The following is a 19,455-nucleotide window of genomic DNA, read 5'->3' on the forward strand; positions in this document are numbered from 1 at the left end:
TGTTCCAGTTGATCTGTGTATCACATTGTTTGTTTCCGCATGCATGCACAGACTTACAGACACCTTTTTCCTGCAGGGAAACGGAGTGATAGTTTTCATTAGCGATAAAGTGATTTCAAAGTGATAGTTTTCATTAAGCAGAGTTGTCTGAAGTGAGCCATCACCTAGGACGTCACAGGTGTCTCTGACAAGGACAGACTAATCCCAGAACACAACCATAGATTTGGGTTTCTTGGTTTGGTTTTCTTGTTTGTTTTTTTAGCATTTCTGTTTGCTGAAATGTTCTCAAGCTGCCCTACACTATCTGTTGTGAGTGGTGCATGTCCCCTGGCCCTGCAGCATCTGAACACCTTGCAGCAGCTAATATATCTGCCTTTAGCACTTTTGTGAGGCATGGTCGCACTAATCTTCCCTCTGCCAATGAAGCAACAGTCATACCATGTGTCCGTAGCTAAACAGGAATGTGAACCTAAGTCTTGCAAGTCCTGGGGTGATTCTTTAATAATTTTTGTAATTGTATTCCAGAATAGGATATACCAAAAAAACAGACCTCATCACCTCTCCTCTCCCATACTTAAAAGCTTGACTTTAATCTCAGAACATCCTTACGAGACCAAAGATGTGTAGTGAATTTTGCAGAAAGCGTACAGAATACTTCCTGGCATTCTCAACTATTTAGCTGGGCAGGCCCTTAGCTATCAGGTGTAAATCAAAAGTTCAGGAAAGAGTCTTCGTTTTCATTGTCACAAAGAGCACCCTGGAAAAATATCTAAGGAAAATGCAGTGCTATTGAAGTTACTGTTGAAGGCAAGAGCTAGCAGTTATCAGAATAGCTGCCACTCACGGAAACTCATAAGGGTCCACCAAGGCAGCATTTTCTGTAAGTTAATAAAACCCTACCAAGATGACCTGAGTTTCTCAGCAGTACTTCTCTTTGGATCCTTTTTGGTTCATTTTGTTGGATTTTCGGTGTGGGTTGTGTTGTTTGTTTGTTTGTTTGTTTATTTGTTTTCTGGTTTGACATATACAGAAACTAAGTAACTGTGAGAAAAAAAATTCAAAACGTGGGAAAAAACCTTCCATTTCTTTTTCAGGGAATTGCTACCTCCTTGGGTATTATAGCTGATATCTTTTCTTCCATGAGTGAGAAGGATTATATACGTTTTAAAACCAATGCTGAGATTGACCTGGTAAGACTTGGTTTAGTATTTGTGGGTGCAGATTCTTCAGAAAAATTGTATGTCATTGTCCCAGATTCACTCACATTTTGTCCGCCCTCCAGTTCCTCTCCTAAGCTAAGAGGGCTGAAGAATATTCCATCGCTCCCATTCATAAAGTTCATTAGCACCTAGACGGAAAAATGCTTTGCTCCAGGAAAAAAGAAACAGTAAAAATATTTATTTAGTGTGGGTGTATGTGTATGTATGTATAACACACAGATGATTTACAGAGCCCCAGACTGACACATCTATGGTAAACCTGAGCGAAAAGGCTCTTTCAGAAATACAGTCGGCTGTTGTTGTGTAAGATTTGATGTCCTACTCTGTCAAGATTCAAAGGCATCAGAAACCTCAGGGAACCTACAAATCTCAATGGACTCTGATGACCAAATCCCAAGCTGCCTACCTCCAGTCTAACAGGGTTGCCTGCCGGGTAGACACTTCTCTTTGAAAAGAGAGCCTTTAAAATGAGGTTTCCCCTTGTGCTTTTTTTTTTGTTTCATCAGAGCCTTCTCCGGGAGTTCAGCCATCGCTTACTATCAGCTGCTGAAGCCTGCAAACTGGCGGCAGCCTACAGCCAGTATACCCCACTGTTTGTGCTCACAGCAGTGGTAAGTATTAGTCCTCATTCTGGAAGTGCTGTGTGTATAACAGAAGAGTCCAGGCTATTAAATTTGGCTCTAATCTAGCTTCCAAGCATCATACTGTACAATATGCTCCTATCTGTGTTGTGGATATAATGATGCATGTTACTCTGGACTCCAGTCTGAAGCTAAGCAGATGGGAAGAATGCAGTATCTGTCTGCAGAGCGAGGATGGGCTTTCGAGCCCACCCGAGAGTGTTGCTTTTCCTGTAAATAAAGATGTATTTCAAAGGAGAAAGAGCAAGATTGTTTCCTAACAGAAACACAGCAGCAGGCAGTTAGAGCCAGCATTTTCTTCCAATTGTAAAAGGGAAAGAAACACATTTTTTTCCTCCTTTCATTTAGTTGAGACAGAGGTGCTGTTTTTTAATTCCTTGATTCCTCTTTTGTCCTCTCCCAGAACATCCGTGGGGTATGTTTGCTGTCCTATAGTCACTCCAAGGACTGTCCGCCCGAAAGGAGAAAGTTCTACTTGTCCGAAGCCAAAGAATCCTTCGAGATCGGCCTCCTCACCAAGAACGAAAACAGTCCTGTCACCAGCAAGCAGGAGCTCCATAGCTTTATTAAAGCTGCTTTCTGCCTCACAACTGTGCATCGATGGCTCTATGGGGACAGTGAGAAGCTCCATGAGGTGGGTCAGCTCTGTAGGGAAGCCATGGGAAAACTGCATGCGTACAGCACTTCGCTTGCAGAAGAGGAAGAGAAAGGAGCGCTTGCCAAGGAGATCATGTCTCTGATCACGTCCGTTAAGAAGCACTTGCAAGTGGAAGGCTTTCCGAATTCTGATGCCAGGTCTTACATTCCAGACAGTTACAAAAGCGCAGTGCAAAAACCTATCCTGCAAGGCGAGGCCGACTTTGAGAAGATCCTTGCCAAGCATTCTCAGCATCATCTGTCAGTGTGTGAAGTGTTTAAAAATACTTGCAGGATTCATAAAACCACACCAGGAGAAATGCACACGGGAGCTTGTGTCACAACCTTAAAAACAGAAACCAAAAACATAGACACTGTGTGCACCACTGAAGAAGCAGCGTACCAGAGGAAAGGTGCTGGCAAAATGGCCAATACACAAAAAGCAGAAAGTAGCTCAGAGAGACTCAGTGGCCAAACAAGAAACAAACACATCGCTTCTGATGTGATCAATATTTCCTTTGAAGAAGAGACTGAACCATTTGAAATAGTAATAAACGATGGAAACAGTGCTTTTGGCAGATGGCAAAACAGGAGTCAAACCACCACTTCAGAGAACTCATGGTGCAAGCTGTCGCTGTCAAGTTACTCCTCCAGCTGGGAGGAACTGAGCTGTAATAGCGGCCAGGAGCCTCCCAGGGAAGGGCAGCAGCAGCAGAAGGGCTCAGCAGAGGAGCAGTGTTGCACAACAGAATCTGCCGAATACGACCAAGTAGCTCACCTGCACTCACTGCCTCCAAGAGCCCATCAGCCTTCTCCTCGAGAGCTCCCGCGTGGCTCCGTGGGGTCTCCTCACGCTCCCCCGGCCAGAAAGCCCGGGCAGGGCAGCTGCGGTACCACGGACAGCAGGCTTGTACCAAGGCAGGCACCCAAATCCCGCTTGGCCTGGGTGCAGCCGGCAGGAGGAACCGGGGGCAGAAGTCAGGGTCCCTCGTCTGACCACAGCCCCGCCGCAAATGGGGTGGTTGATGCAGAGTCTACGGGCACTGAGCCAGAAATGGCCGGCGAGGCCCCTGTGGGTAACTGGTTGGGGAAATCTCCAGCCATGGCTGGGAACAGGTCTCACAAAACGGTTGATGTTGACCCCCAGGCAGAAACGGTAGATGACACTGGATTTGATTTCATCAGTATTGGAGACTTGGTAAACAATTATCCCACAGCGACTGGTCCAGAGCGTCAGCCAGCTCCGGGTGCACCAACAGCTTTACCCTCAGGGGGAAAGATGTCCAAAGTCAACTACTTTGACTGTGCTACTACTGAAGAAGAAGAAGAAAAGCCTCAGGACAGGGTGAGCAGCCAGAGGCCATCCAGTTCATCTCTAAGTCCATGGCACAACTCAACTCAGAAGCCCAAGTGTTCCCCTGAAGGTCCATTTCTGAATCCAAGGGGAAATGGTCTTGCCTTTACACCTGGGAGAACAAAGGAAGAAATCCTTGATGCTCGAATTCTGAGGGATGATGACTATGTGCAGCTTCTGGCAGGAGTAGAGCATAACTGGCTTGTCCAGAGACTGACGCCTACTGGAATTTTTAAGCCTAAACAGCTTCATAAAGCATACTGTAAGTTTCCACACAGCAACGAGCATTTTCATGCAGGGATAGCTACTCCCACAGAAAACAGCCTTGACTCAGGCTTTTTAACATCATGTTTTAGTCATCCCTTAATAAGTTTTTTTGTTGTTCTTTTATGAATTTTTGTACAAAAAAAAAAAAAAAGCAATAGAAGAACACTCCCTTGAAACATTTTCTTGTATTCCTACCTACCCATTTGCACATCAGTCACAGCTTCATGGAGATGGGCTCCATCTCCATGCCCACTCAGTCCCTCCTGCTTTATCCATTCATGCAATAGGTAACTCAGGCTACTTGGTTCCCTGTGCTGGTTTGTCAAGTCTATTTTACCCCTTTTACTTGAGCCCATTTAAGTTCAATATTTCATCCCTTTGAACTATGTATTTGAGATAATGATTATAAAGTTAATCATAAATAACAGTTCAATTTATCTTCTGAATCTTAATTTGCAGAACTTTGTTCAATATACTAGGAAATACAGAAGTTAGGAGCAACACCTCCGTAGGATGCCTCATTGAGCTCATTAAGTGCAATCTACTGGGGAATCATCCCATCTCGCTTGTTTCAAGCCTGTTTAGATATTTTTGTCCTTGATGTAAAACATCCATCTCTGCACCTCAGTGCCACTTAGCACATATCTTATTGCACAGTACTTTGCTTTCAGAGGAGCCTGGATATCTTAGCTCCTAGGTGATGGTATATCACCCCTCACCTCAGGCTTAGAGCAATCCCGTGGAATTGTCCAGACTACCTGTTGTGTCTCCTTTTTGTAGCAGCTCTTCTTTTGAAATACTCAAAGACATCAGGCCTCTGGACAGGCCAGGAAACAGCTGTATTCATTGGGGACTACCTAAACGTGGCAAAGGAAGGCAAACAGAGAAATGCATTTTGGATACACTTCCTGCACCAAGAAGAAAGCCTGGGAAGGTATTGACCAAACCAATTTTTGAAAAAAAATGTATACCAATTCTACTTCTGTGTGAATATGAATGAAAACTGCCTGGTACGATTAATCTTATACCTGTGATTCAGCTAGTCCAGTGCCTTATCGGACAGTAGCTTTTATCAGGTATTTTCAGAAGGTAAGACAAGTTTTTATTTAGGCAACTACAGAAATAGCAGTCACAATGGCAGAAGATTGTTCCTTTATTCTGTTTCAACCTAGTTTATGTTTGGTTAGATTTTGGCCGGTTTTCTGTAGCAAGACTGTTTTATTGCTTTTCTAAATCTCTTGGGCATTTTGTCAATCTTTAGTAGAGTAAATCTTCTTATCACCCATTTAGCTCTCTGATTTTGAATTTTTGGGAAGAAAAAGCTACTTTACTGTTGTCTTACAGCAGCCATGTTAGTGTATCTGCTCATGACAGGTCTTAGGCCCGAACTCACCTCCATCTGTTCTGGGATAATCTGATGGGAGATTAAGTGACGCTTCCTTTTTATATGACCTCTAGCTTTGCATTAGAGAATTCCTGTTTCTGATCTTCCCTAACACCCAAACAAAACATCTGTAATTCAAAATTAACTTTTTTTTTTTTTTTTAAGGCAGTTTTGCCCCACATAAGCAGTAATAAACCTGACAGAGATTCCAGAGTAGGCCCTTTCATTAAACAAGCCCATCTAATCCTACTTATGGGTAGGCAAAGCAGCGCTTCATGTTGCTGAAGAGGGTAGAAGCGCAGAGTGGTATTAGTACCTCAGAGGCAGACCAAACTTTTTGCTTGATTTCATCTTCCTGTGGAGACACCAGCAATTGTTCTGTTTATAAGCCAAGACAGACAGGCTTACGGCTGCTGCAGTCTGAAAGAAGGAACGCTAGGTTAATGTGATGCTGGGCCTGAGAGGCTACCCTAGCTAGCACGATGCTACACTTCCAAGTACCCAGATTCCAGCCTAGAATCACTTTGCAACAAGATCGTTCTTAACACAGAGTGAAGGAGCAACAATGCCTATAGGCAGAGAAGTTCTTTAGTCACTTTTAATTTTGACAATGGGTTTACACAATGGATCCTTTTGATCTGAAAGCAAAGTTAAAAACACATATATGTTTCACATCAGGAAAGCTCTGCTGGCTGCTAATCACAGGTTTTGGATTGTTATTAGAAGTATCTTATGAATTCTTATGGGTTAAGAACAGTATTTTAAGTACCTCTGAGTCAGGTCTCCCTTCAGAGTCAAGAAGAGTTGACTTTAAACATTCCATTGCTATGAAACCCTCATCCTAGGATTTGGTTGATTTTTACAGCACTTTATTCCTGTAAGAGCTTTAGGAGAAAAAAAAAAACACAACTTTATGGTTTGATGTTTGTGTACGGTAATGATGTTTGTGTACCACAAGTAGGGCTTCCTGAGTACAGTCCGCTGCAAACCTGGCTGCACCAAAGGTTGTTTTTGTTTTGCTTTGCTTTGTTTTGTTTGTTTTGGTTTGTTTTGTTTTTTCTTGTTTAGGTACGTTGGGAAAGAATATAAAGAAGAAAAGGGGCTTCTTCATCATTTCAGTGATGTGGAACGACAAATGACTGCTCAGTACTACGTGACGGAATTCAACAAAAGGCTGTATGAGCAAAAGGTCCCTACCCAAATCTTTTATATCCCATCTGCAGTACTTCTGGTAAGAGCTGTCTTCAAAGCAATACCAAGGAATTGATGGGAAGTGGGTCATAAGTCAGTTTGACTTTAAATTACTAGTAGTTAGGCCGCCTGTAGATGACATGCTGTAATTCATGTGATCTTACCTGGTAGGTGTACTTGATTGTTCAGGACAGAAGACGTCCTTCAAATGGCTATCACAGAAAAGCTCTTTTCCTCAATAACAACCCCTTATCATAGCAATTCTTATTAGTTATTAGTTCCTATTAGGAGAGGAATAGGTCACTATATAAAGAAGCAGCCCACCTCAGAGGAGAGAGGGATGGGGCCTGCCTGAGCAGAAGTGCTCTCCCTCTCTCCGAGACACCGTCTGCTCCTTTTCCAATTGTCCCTGGCAAAGAACCAGCTCCGCCACATCTCTGTGTGGTCTGAGCTCTGTAAGGAGAAGGAAATGCCCATGTACTCCCTGAAGGTGAGATCACACTGATGGTGAGGAAAGACTAGTGGCAACGGCAGGGCTTTGAGCTTCAGCAAGACCACAGGTCCACCAGGCACCGCTCACTGAGGACCATTCTGCCCCTACACTCCAACAGTTCAGCCTCAGACATTGCCTGCTGGCAGAGGCAAGAACCAAGTGGCTGAGAGCTGGCTGGGATGTCGAGAGTTATCTGAGCAAGCCTAGGGGGAAGGCACAGCAAAGTCATGAGAATTTATTGTGTCTGGAGCGGGTTGAAAAAACAAGAAGCCTGAAGCAAAAAGTTTTGAAGAAAAAGCAGTTTGGGGTTAGTCTTTAAACAGCAACAAACAGCAACTAAAATACCCAGAACTCAACTGAAGTAACAGCCACATTAGATCAGGGAAGATGGCTGTTTGTCCACTTGGTTTCAAACACACAGAGTTTAAGGAGGCTGCATTCAACACGCTCGTGGGGCACACCTCGCGGATCATACTGGCCTTCTGTTTCAGAAGTGTAGCCAGGACAGCTGTTGCTGCTCTTACTACCCTCTTTGCTCTGCAAGATGTCTGCAAGGGCAGCAAAGCCACGGGACAGGTGGCCCTGCTGTGCCAGCACCCAATCTGAGTGCTAGAGGCGGGAGCCACATCTGTGTGATCTGGCACGGAGGTTAAACCAGACATCCAGCCCTCCAGGGGAAAGTTACAGGTCTTTTCCAAGTTCTTATGCTTAACTTTCAGTTTGACTTGTGTTTCAGATGTGGAGAGCTAAGTAGTCTGTCTTTCCCTGCCTGCTACAGAGCTGAGTGCACTGTTATTAGCATGTATATGAATTCACAATATGAGTATGATAGCATGATATGTATATTACTGTGTCTGCAAGCCATTCTGGCAGTAGATCTGGCTCTATGCCACTCGCTAATAAGGCCTAATGAGAGCCTGGCACCAGCACTTACTAGTCTCTGAAGACAGAAATTACTAAAAAAAAAAAAAAAAAGCAACAACGACAAAAAAACTACAACAATAACAACAATAAAAATCACCCAGTGATTATTTGCACATTGAAGAAGGACCAGGTGCAAGTTTATTCAAATCTTTTCATTTTTCTAGCTTGTTCTTTAGATAGAATCTCCTGAAAGAAGTTTCTCATTTGCTGAACAAACTAGATATTTGTAGAATTTGTTGCTCAGTTTGGCCTGCCAGGCTGGCTTTGTGTTGGTGCCATCGTTGCTCTAGTTAAACGTGAGCTCTAAGCAGCCTGTCTTTTGAATCAGCAGTGGGTTAATATGGAGGATATTTCCATCCATCTTATGACAGAAAGTTCTAGGAGGAAAATACAAACATTCCCTTAGAGGAGCTTTAGCATTCTTGCTTTCACATCTCTGCATGGATGACTGTCACTGAAACTCTCTTTTCAGATACTGGAAAACAGAAAAATAAAAGGATGTGTGAGCGTGGAGCCCTACATCCTGGGGGAGTTTGTGAAGCTGTCCAATAACACAAAGGTGGTAAAGAACGAGTACAAAGCCACGGAGTATGGTCTGGCCTACGGCCATTTCTCCTATGAGTACTCCAATGGAACAGATGTTGTTGTTGACCTGCAAGGTTTGTATTGCGGTGAACTCCATTTATTGCATATCCCCTCAAGTAGCAGAATATGCTGTACGAGGACATAGCCTCTCTAAACGACATAAGGTGAGGGAGGTATGTGCAGGTGTGTGTCTGCTGTGAGCAGTGCTTTTTTTTCTCTGCTGTGTCACAGCAAGAGCAGATAAGCCGAACGCTCCCCAGAGTGCCACAGGAGCAGTCTGCACCCAATTAGGCTAAAGCCAGGCTGCGAGGATGTGTCCTGTGGAAACACCTGAAGGAGAACCACTAAAAAAGACAGCGGGTTTTGTCACACTTCCTCCTTCCCAAAATTGGCAAACCTAAAATAATTCCCTGTTTAGTTAATGGAGAACTGAGCTCTTTGGTTAAAAGCCAAGGGTACAACCTTTCAGAATCAACCTTCATCACATGGGTGTCTCTGGGATGTTCAAGCAATATTCACTCAGTACCTCCTAGGGTTTCATTCTGCTTTTGCTGACACAGGTGTAAACTGGGAATCACTGAACTGACTGACGTGAGCAGAGTGTGGGCTGTGCCAAGCAGGAAGTACTGGGTGGGATAGCGCAAGGGCCGTGATGCTTGATAAAAAAAGATGTATCCTTTCTTCCGCAGGCTGGGTGACAGGGAATGGGAAAGGCCTCATCTACCTCACAGACCCACAGATTCATTCTGTTAATAGCAAAGATGTTTCACGCTCTAACTTTGGGAAGAGAGGAATTTATTACTTCTTCAATAACCAACACGTGGAGTGCAATGAAATCTGTCGTTGCCTTTCTTTAACAAGACCCTCAGTAGAGCCCCCAGTGTAGACTCACACGAGACCCAAGCAGAAGATTACCCGTAAGATGGGCAGTATTTTATCCTACACACTTCTAGGAGCATGTTGTCTTCGTGAGAACAGAGGCCCTGAGATGACACTCACGTGAGTCTGGTCAGCCATTACCTGCACCATTTTGGGAAAGTTCTGGTCTGTGCACCCCAGCTGGTATTACCATGTTACCATCTCGTGTACCATCTGAAACGCTTGTTCTTATAGCCATCTGTCAGACTTAGCAGAAGACCATAAGAGGAAGAAGAAAGCAGCCTCCAAAATTCATCTAGAGGTGTGTTACGAGACTGGATAAACATCCAGTGCATCAGCAGACCCAGTGAGGGCAACAGGCACCATCTGCTCTTCGGAAATGGAGTAGGAAACAGAGCGAGACAGAAGCAGAGACTTGTGTTTCAACCATCTGTAAAATTCACAGAAAGTTGTATAAATGCTTCAGGGAACAAATGGTGATGTTTCGGGTTGTTAAAAAATAAAAACAATTTCTTTCAGAGGGGTATGTACGTATAGGTGTGACCACACAACATTTAAATAGAAGGAAATACGGTTTTAACTGCAACGGCCAAAAAAATCCGCTGTTCTTCAAGGAAAAAAATACTAGTCTCGAGCCAGGAAAAACTGTACATGAATAATTTAGGCCTGCTACATTTAAGACACTCTCAGGAGAGAGTGGAATAGTTCTCACTTAAGAACAACACATCTCTTCTGACTGTAACGAAACTGTGAACACCGTAAGTTTTGCGAATGATTCTGTAGCTAATTCCAACAAATAACCTCCCCAGGCGCGAATGCAGACAGTGCACAGCCCTAGTTGTATGGCTACGTGAGCTTGTTTGCTGTGTGAGCTAGGCACTCGCAGGTACAGCTCACATCAGCTATTCAGAGCAGGTGCTAGGGCTTTAAGGGGTTGCTTGTGAGTGAAAAAGGTGTCCTCTAAGTGGTATCTTTACACACTGCCCCTATCAACACCCCACACACTTATCCTCTCACCTTGCTCCACTTATGCAGCCGAAGACTAAATCCTAAATCTTTAAATCTAAAATCTTTAAAACCTAAATCCCTACATGAGGAGGGATTTTCTTGACAATTCTGCTTGTTCTAGGAACACACTTTACTCTCGCACATACAAACAGCTGTGACTTTGAATATGTCCTTTAACTCAAACATTTTTGCTGAATTTTTGCTGTTGTTTGTGGTTGATACATAGCACACACCCAGAGAGCCCCTGACATTTAACGCCAGTGCTGAGCAGCCTGTGGCATGCGTGCCGGCCACATGCTTCAATAGTGTATGATGGGCTAGAGGCAGCTGCAGATTTTTGCATTTTATGAAACAATCTTTTGTGGGATTTTATTTTGTTGTCTTGTGTTGCTTTGTTTTATTTTAAACTAAAACCTGAAGTTCATTCAGGTGACCTCCTTGGACATTCGTGAGCCACCACCTGGGGAACTGGGAAGTATGAAATGCAGAACTATTTTTTCCCGCACAGGCTGCTTAGGTGGTAAGAATCAAACCTGGCAGCACAGTCAGGGAATGCATACACATGTTGTTGTGCTGCCTCCCACCTTGGTGAGCCTTTCTTAACTGAGAAAGCATCCAGAAGAAAGAGGGAATGGGAGCTCCTCACCCCGCATGTTGCACCCCTTCAAAGCCGAGTTAAGCAGACTGGAGCTTCTGGTTGAGGGATAAGGAAAATAAAAGCTATCAGCAACACTATTCAGATTCAGAGTTTACAGGAGAATGTTTGTTCCAGCCTTTGCTAGGGACACTCTGCAGATTTTGATTAAAAGCAGAGGGCATATTTTTGCACATACAGGCTGCATCTGGTTTTCTATTCCACCGGAGAGCAAAAGAGGTCTTAGGCTCTTTCGGCACACCTCTCCTGGTGTTATTGTCCTAACCGGGAGGCCAAAAGCTACTTCTGTGAAATTTCAAGAAAGAGGTGTGCATATTCCCCTTAGTTCCACATCTGGCAGGAATAGCAGGACTGGACCGAACACTCGCTGCTGCTCAGGAACCTGCCTCTCCAGCCAAAATAAAATATGACGAGACTTTGGTTTTACTCTTCAAAGACTATGCCAAGGCATCCAGAGTGTGTGCGTGTGCAGTCATCCATGTACCAGGGGATTCTTCATCTGAAAAATGGTACATAGCTTCCCTGCTACATCCAAGGTCACTAGCTCCCTCCACTGAAAATGCTCTCTTCTCTTCTCCTCCAAACCCGGAGGTTCCTTGCCCCATGGCCCAAGGGCTGGGACTGCTTCTTTTAGGAGATTTGCGTCATGAGAAAGGGAACACAGCATTAAACTTCCACAAAAAGATGGGTCCCCAGCACCACAGCGTTAGCTTTAACAAAACCATAAGCTTTTGTTTCTGCAACTGGCAGAGATTTTTAGGCTTTTGTTGCCGCTTTTTAGCAATGCTATTGTTTTCTACGTGGTTTGTGCCGAGTTGTTTGGAAAGATGCCCTATCACTGTGCTGAACAATCAGAACTAGGTGTAAAGAGTGAGAAGCAAGAGAGAAAAAAAAATTAAATCTCTTTATTATGGTGCATAAACCTTCAGTGCTGGGGAGCTGGGCAGCTGCACAGGAAGAAAAATGCATTCAAAAATATAATGCTAGTGTGAATAATCCTTTCTCGAATGCTGCTTGCAGACTGCTTCAGCTTTGTCAGGTGAACTTGAACTGGGCCATCAGATTTGCTGTCGTTCCCATTGCACACTGTCTATCACCCCAGGGCATTCACCATCTTGACTGTTGTTAAAAGGGAGCGAACAATCCATCATTGAGCCCGGGAGTCACTCGCTCATAGAAAAGTAAAATCGGCATGTGACGGTACACTCAGCCCCAGTGTTTCACAGATTAAAGTGATACATGAAAACTCACGTGTTACTGGGAAGATTAAGCCAGTTATCTTGTTCTGCAGCCAATAAAGGGCTGCCTTGTCTGCGGCAGGAGGAGAACGCTGGCTTTAACCAAGTGACAGAAATTGTGCATACGGAGCTCCGTGCTGCTGCAAAACAGAGCTCTAAACTGCCAAGGGGAAACAAAGATGGTCAGCAAGATTTTGGGAATTAACCGGCAGCAGTGATGCTGCGTTAAAGCCTTTTCCTTCTCTATAGAGACAATTAAAAACAAAACAAAACCTCCCTAACAATCCCTGGAGAACAAAGTGTCCTTGCGCACTGTCAACAGCCAGCCCCGCGATGCCTGTTGTAAAGTGTGTGTGGTTTAGAGACCCGCAAAAAGCAATGCCTTTTCCAGTCTCTGCTGCTTGTTTGACCAAAGAAAATGTGTTTAGATATGCTTTTGAATAAATTCTTGTGTGGGGAATCTTGATATCTGGAGTACTTCCTAATATAGGGTATTAGCATTTAGCAGCTGGTTTCTTTTGTTGCTTTATGTAAGACATTTTCCCACCCCAGCTAAACGTACGGCTACTGACAGATCTTTGAATGAGCAATTCAGGAAAGTCAGTGTCGAGTGTCAGCCTGCCCAGTTCCCACCTAAAGCCAACACCGTAACGTTTAGCCTGATGGCTTCCATCGGTCGTAACCTTGGCAGGCTGGGGCTCATGTTTGGAGCTCTCAGAGCTTTGCTCAGCGCCCTGCCATTAGCCGGTGCTTGAGCACAGAGCTTGCCTTAATAATGACGTATCCACACATATCCGACAGCCTTTAGGCAGCCATAGCACGTACGTGGCCCGAAACACACCGACCTTACACTGCGGGTTGATGCGGTGTCTGGTACAAACCGGGGGCTAACGGGGGAACTAAGCAGCTGACTCAGAGCATTTAATCTTTTGGCTGGAAGCATCAGCTTAGAGCTACTGGCCAAAAAAAATCTCCTTTCTGCCATTTCCTCTGGCTTCAGAAGAAAGTCATGTGAACCAACCAAGATTTGCATTGTTTTGTGTTATTTGTTGTTTTGTTTTGTTTTTATTTTTCACAGGCATTCAGTCGTGTATTAAGGAACTTGCTACCCAATGTGCTTTTTAGGGTGGATTAATCACACCATACTCCCAAGCGTGAGGCGAGAGCCACGAATGACCATTAGGAAGCAGTCACCCCATGGTCTCTACAAAATGAGAGAAGCTGCACTGCGTTAGAACAGTGAAATATTGTCATTAGCTGTAGGGGCATAAAGCCTGCAGGACTTATATTCACCTGGTAAAAGCAGTAAGCCAAGCACAAAAGCTTTCTGCTGCTGACAGTGTGGCAACGAGCTCTTTCCTGAGCTTTGGGGAAGGTGTTTGGTGAAGGAAGTTTGTGCTGTTAGAAGTCCCTCTGTGAGCACCCAGGCGAAAGACAGAGGCCTCGCGTGCTCTGCTGCATGCGCTCTTGCATAAAAATCAGTCAATTAGAGACTGAAAGGGAACATGTTCAACAACCGAACCCTATTACAGCTGGGCACGAGGAGCGCAGGCAGAACTGGGGCATCATCAGGCCTTGGCAGAGGGCACGAGGCGGGCGACATGCCGCGCTGACACCTGCATCCTCACCCAGACCAGGCCCGGACGATTCAGCGGGTGGGAGAAGCCAGCACAAGCACCGGGGCGCCCAGGCTTTCCCCCCTCCACCGTCAGGCCGAAGCCCAAGCGGCCGTGCTGGACACGGGAGGCACGGGGCTGCTGCCTGCCCCGCGCGGGCCGTCACGTTAATAGGGGATGATTTGCAAACGGCGTCCCCCCCCCCCCGCCGCCCCCCGGCCCCCCTCTGCCCGACTCCCGCTTTTCTGCTCAATGGCACAGATGCTGCTTTGTGCTGCCCAGGACCAAGCAGCTATTAGCAGCAAATCCAGCGAGGGAAATTAATGAAGGCGACTACTAATAAAAGGCAGCTCGGGACAGCCATACCAACTTGCTCCAAGCAGTAATTAACTTTTCTAAAACTCACGAAGGTAAATATGCCTTCAGCTTTGGTCCGGACCCTCTCCTTTTTAATCAAGGCAGGGGGATGGGAGGAGGCCCAGTCCCCGCTGCCCACCGGCACAGCAGCCCGCCTTCCCTCTGCCCGGTGTGCGACTTTTCCTCAAGGCGGCCGTTAACGTGCTCTGTCTCCAGTCCCAGCACTGCAAGATCACCGCCCGTGCTGCATTCAGCACTGCGGGCTGCGGCGAAGAAAGCACAGCCCGAAGCTTGCTGTGCTGGCCCAGAGGCACAGCACTAAGCCCGAGCTCGGGTTTGCCCCACGGTGACAGCAAAAACGTGTGCTGAGCCTGCACAGATGGCACAGCATCACGGCTTTAAGGCAGGGTGCTTCCTGAGGAGGAAGGTGTCAGCTGGGCACAAATCAAGACAGGTTTAGAGATGCAAGACTTTGCCCAGCAGAAAGGCATCCCCCTACGCTGGGTAAAAATCCCACCAAGACTTCTGCTCGGGGAAGGGGTCCGCAGAGCTACAACTGCCGCACAAAAGCGTGCTGAGCTGCAGTGAGTGCTTTGGACTGCTTTGTCCACACAGTGCAGGAATGGGGGCTGCACAGGTCAAATCCAGACAAAACAAAGGCAAAGTTTTACCAGACGAGCCCAAACCCTTACAGGAGGTGTTTTCTATGGCTCGGTTCCTGAGAGATCAGGTGCAGCCCCCAGCCCCTACGGCTGTGTGGAGCGCTGCGCTCCCCTCGCCACAGCGATGCGCTGTCCCCGTCCCACAGGGCCTGGTCCTCGGCCAGGATGCGGCCCAGCATCAGCTGCTTTCCCCAGGCACACGGGCATACCCCCATTTGTATGTTTTACAGACATTTTGGGGTGTGCTCTCGTTGTAGAGACATTGCATTTCTCTAAGCTACATGCGTGTCTTTGTGTGGAAATAAGATGTAACTGTCTAATATCCCAGATGATTGGCCCTTTCAATTAAAACAACATTATGCAAAAAATAATGAATCCCGTCTTAAAAAAGCAGCCCACGTGTGCTTAATTACTTAATGTAATATACATTTCAATAACAAAGTCATTAGAGTGCACTGTAGGATGCCCTGTAACAGGTGAACCCTAATCCAGTTGCTTCACAGCATAATGGCATTACTTTTTTTTTTTTTTCCGCCATCACGAAACCAAAGCCTCCTTGTGACAATAAAATCATGAGAAAAATGTCCGTAACAGGAGTAAATCAAGGCCAGGCCGTGCGTCCCACACGTGTGAGATGTGTGCCGGGGAGAGGGGAAGGGCCGCACGGTGGCTGGCCGTGCAGGCCGGGTGCAGGCCGGGCTTGCTCTGTGGAAACACACGGGTGCACCAATGGTTTGTGTACCACACGAGAGGAAAGCAAGTGCCGGCCCTTGGGTGAGTTGGGCTCCCTGTGGCTATCTGTGAGCCGGGGGTGTGTATAACCCCCCCCTCAGGAGCCACAGAGCAGCCCGGCAGGCTCCAGCAGCGCAGAGGAGCTTTTATGCCAACGCACAATGTGCAGAAGGATCATAAACACACTTTAAAGGGAAGACGACCTCTTTGTCATGAGGAATTACGCTTTTTCGGCAAGGTGCAGCCGTGGAAACAGCCCCCCCGTTCCCCCACTCCACCCCGAGGGGCACTTTTGCCTTTTACACCCCCAGCCCAGCACCAGGCCCACTGCAGGGCTCTGGGCCCGCAGGCTGCTTTCCCAAGGCTCCGGGCAGCCACCGGGATTTTGCTAATAATTTGCGACCCTCCGGCTTTGCAGCAGTGCCCACAGCCAGGAAGGGACCAGGGAAGGGCTGTGGGACCCCCATCCGCCCCCTTCTCTTTCCCGTCTGCCCGGCGGGATGGGTGATGCTCCCCATCACCACCACGGCACAAGGGCGAGCCGGGCATTGGGCTCCTTGTTGGCATTCCTGGAGTTTAATCATTAGAGGGGTTGTTAACGGAGAGAGACGGAGCCATCCCGCTCCCGACAGGCCACCCCACACGCTGCCAGCCCCACTGAAAGGATGCCTCCTGTTTTGTTCCTTCTGGCCCACGGCAGATTTGGGGGGACACAGCTTCATATCGCTGGCCACATCAAAGCCGCGATTATGCAAATGCACCCACTTTTTTCTCTTTCTTTTTCTTTCTTTTTCTTTTTTTTTTTTTTCTTTTTTCTGTCCTCCAGGAATTATTTATCACACAATAACCCCCCTGCCAGGGGGGGAAACAATAGATCAGGCTTGATAGCACCGCTCGCCCGAGGCTGCGGGGAAGGGGGGGCGAACCCCCGCACGTTTTATTGGGCTAACCTAATTTTACTAATTCTCTTTTCACACGTTCCTTTTTTTTTTTCCTTTTTTTTTTCCCTTTTGCCCCCTTCAGGGGCGTCGCTCGCCGGGCCGGGTTTCACGCTCCCAGGATCCGGGGGCACCGGGCAGATTCATGTGCCGCGCAGTTTATTTAATTAATACATTCAGCCGCCTCCGCTGGTTTTTAATGATTTCCAGGTGTTTGCACCCAGAAGTCACAAAGCGCTGCTGGGCGCACGGGGCAATGATTGAAGGGCCTCGGAGTGCACCAGACACCCCCCGGCCCTGCCAGCGATGGGCTAATGATGCTGGGCTAAAAACGCCCTGGTTTGGGCTCGTGGCACGGGCACGGAGGATGAGGACGCCCAGCCAGTGCGGGGCGGCGATAGAGCAAGGAAGGACTGGAAGGATGAAGGCCGAGGGCAGACGGGCTGCTCCTGCTCAGCGCTTTGTTGGGTGCCCTGTGTAGGAGACGACGTCTCCATGGGATAACCCGAGACATCCCCGGAGGTGCTCTGAGCTCACCCTGGCCCTGCCCGCGGTGTGGGTTTCACCGGTACAGGAGAGAGATGGAGGAACGGGGCCTTCCTCTTTAAGCCCAAACCAGTTTTTATTTAAGCTCACTCATTTTTATTTTCTGGGTAGCGCTTATGTCCTACGTCCCTCTCGGTGAAACTCAGGAGCCATCAGTTTGAAGAAGGGTTTTAGGCAGTTACACCTTCTGCATCGGGAGGCAAAAGTAGATCCCCAGCGAGCTCCCAGTGCACCTAAACACAGCGTTGCTGCTTGAGAAACCACAGGATGGAGGCGACGTGCTGCTATAGGGACGATCGTGTGTGTTTCTGGCGGCTCCTTTCCACACCACAGCCAGTTCTGGGGGCTCCCTTTGCTGGGAGAGGAAGGGATTTTGTTCTTGTCCCCCTCGTCCCCGAGCACCTTTTCACCCCAAAAGTGACTGCCCCAACGCTGGGACTAAGCTGACATCCCCCGAGTTTAGTCCTGCTCCTATTCCACTGGGGAAAAAAAAAAAAAGAAGAGGTGTGTGGGGGTGCTTTTGAAGAAGCAAACCAGAATTTTAGAAATGAAAACGTATGGCAGAGCTCTGATGAACCCTGGAGCACTTGCAAAGGGGGCGTGCACCTGGGTCACCCCATTGCACCCCACAAACTCGGCTGGGTCCGGGGGGCCCATTGCCCAGCCCACCCCAATTTTTGGCAGAGACCAGGGCAGTTGCCAGTCCCCCCTGTGCCGGAGGAGCCCCCCGGCTCCTGACAGGCGGCATGCCAGCCAAAAAAAGCAGCAAACAAAGTTATGAAAATTAGATATTTTATTTATATTTTATGACAAGAACAGTCCCTTTGTTCTTCAGCTGTAAATACATACTAGAATAAACTCTGTAAATTATACAAAAAAATACATATTTTCCATGAAATCTTTCTTTATAATAAATAAATGTGAACACGTGTGGGGCTGATCGCTGTAATGTTCCGTGTCTGTTTAGGTTTTCAGTCTGTTGATTTATTTTTAATCTCCTGAAAGAAGGGGGGAGTTCCTCGTCCCCTAAAGGTCGAAATAAATAATGCATGAGGAGCCCTCCCCTCCCGGTTCACACCCCCCTTTCCCTCGACGGTTCTTTTTTTTTCTTTTTTTCGCTTTTGATAGAGAGTTCAGCCTAAATTTCCACGCTTGCATTCAGCCCTCACAAAGCCTACAAATTATACAATGACTTCTAACCCGGCCCCCTAACAAAACAACTTTTTTTTTCTCTCTCTGGACCCCCCCCCACCCCACCCCAAACCTCGTACATCACAAGGGACAGCTGGCGAAATGGGGAGCGGGAGGGAAGGAAGGAAGGGGGGGGGGGGGACGGGACACACAAAAGGCCCGGGAGCTGGGAGAGCGGACAAAGTGCAACGTCGGAGGTGGGGGCAGAGAAAATTTGGGACGGAAGGAGGGGGGGTGGAGAAAACGTGGGGAGGGGGTTGCGGGCGGCGGGGCTAGAGGCAGCGGCGGGGAGGCGGCGGCGGCGGCGGGGGGGGCACGAAGCGGCCCCGGGGGGGCGCCCAGTGCTCGGCGTCCGACGCGGAGCCGTCGGGGCTGGCTGGCGATAAAGTGCAGGCGTAGGGGGAGGCGGAGGGCGCCGGGCTGCAGGAGGAGGCCGGCGAGGGGCTGGCCTCCAGCCCGCCGTCGGGGCCGCCCCTGGCCGCCGCCGCCGCCCCGGCCAGGCGCAGCGTCTCGGTGAGCGCCCAGATGTAGTTGTGGGCGAAGCGCAGCGTCTCGATCTTGGTGAGCTTGGCGTCCTCCGGGAAGGTGGGCAGCACGTCGCGCAGGGCGTCCAGCGCCGCGTTCAGGTGGTGCATGCGGTTGCGCTCCCGGTTGTTGGCCTTCAGCCGCCGGCTCCGCTTCAGGCGCTGCGCCGCCTCCGCCGTGCGGCACCGCCCCGCCCGCCGCTTCGCCTCCCTGCGCCGCGGCCCCGACGGCCGGGCCGAGCCGGGCCGAGCCGGGGAGGCCGCCGCCTCCTCCTCCTCCTCCTCCTCTTCCTCCTCCTCCTCCTCCTCCTCGTCGCCGGCGCTGGACGGCAGCGAGGGGGCGGGCGAGGCGAGGCCCAGCAGCAGCAGCTCGTCCTCCGCCGGCGGCGCGGGGCTCTCCGCCTTCACCAGCAT

General features: G+C 48.1%; 2 protein-coding genes across 10 annotated transcripts in view; one reads left to right on the forward strand and one right to left on the reverse strand.

The window, feature by feature from the left end:
- LOC106038670 (alpha-protein kinase 1) overlaps positions 1 to 12,919 on the forward strand; it is a 43,990-nt gene extending 31,071 nt beyond the window's left edge. For 7 of the 9 annotated variants that reach the window (XM_013185375.3, XM_048066456.2, XM_048066457.2 and 4 more), the window contains 7 exons: positions 1,095 to 1,190; positions 1,727 to 1,831; positions 2,265 to 4,113; positions 4,899 to 5,052; positions 6,571 to 6,733; positions 8,583 to 8,769; positions 9,385 to 12,918. In XM_013185375.3, the coding sequence (XP_013040829.3) occupies positions 1,095 to 1,190; positions 1,727 to 1,831; positions 2,265 to 4,113; positions 4,899 to 5,052; positions 6,571 to 6,733; positions 8,583 to 8,769; positions 9,385 to 9,581 (2,751 nt within the window). In that variant the 3' untranslated portion in view covers positions 9,582 to 12,918. Of the gene's footprint in view, positions 1 to 1,094; positions 1,191 to 1,726; positions 1,832 to 2,264; positions 4,114 to 4,898; positions 5,053 to 6,570; positions 6,734 to 8,582; positions 8,770 to 9,384 lie in introns of all 9 variants that reach the window. The other 2 variants (XM_066996451.1, XM_048066461.2) reach the window with 2 other exon arrangements.
- A 4,997-nt stretch (positions 12,920 to 17,916) lies between these two features.
- NEUROG2 (neurogenin 2) lies at positions 17,917 to 19,455 on the reverse strand. The gene has a single exon (XM_066996470.1). The coding sequence runs from the start codon at positions 19,453 to 19,455 to the stop codon at positions 18,790 to 18,792; it is 666 nt and encodes a 221-aa protein (XP_066852571.1). The 3' UTR covers positions 17,917 to 18,789.

The sequence above is a fragment of the Anser cygnoides genome, chromosome 4 (assembly GCF_040182565.1).
Source record: "Anser cygnoides isolate HZ-2024a breed goose chromosome 4, Taihu_goose_T2T_genome, whole genome shotgun sequence".
In the NCBI taxonomy this organism is placed as follows: Eukaryota; Metazoa; Chordata; class Aves; order Anseriformes; family Anatidae; genus Anser; species Anser cygnoides.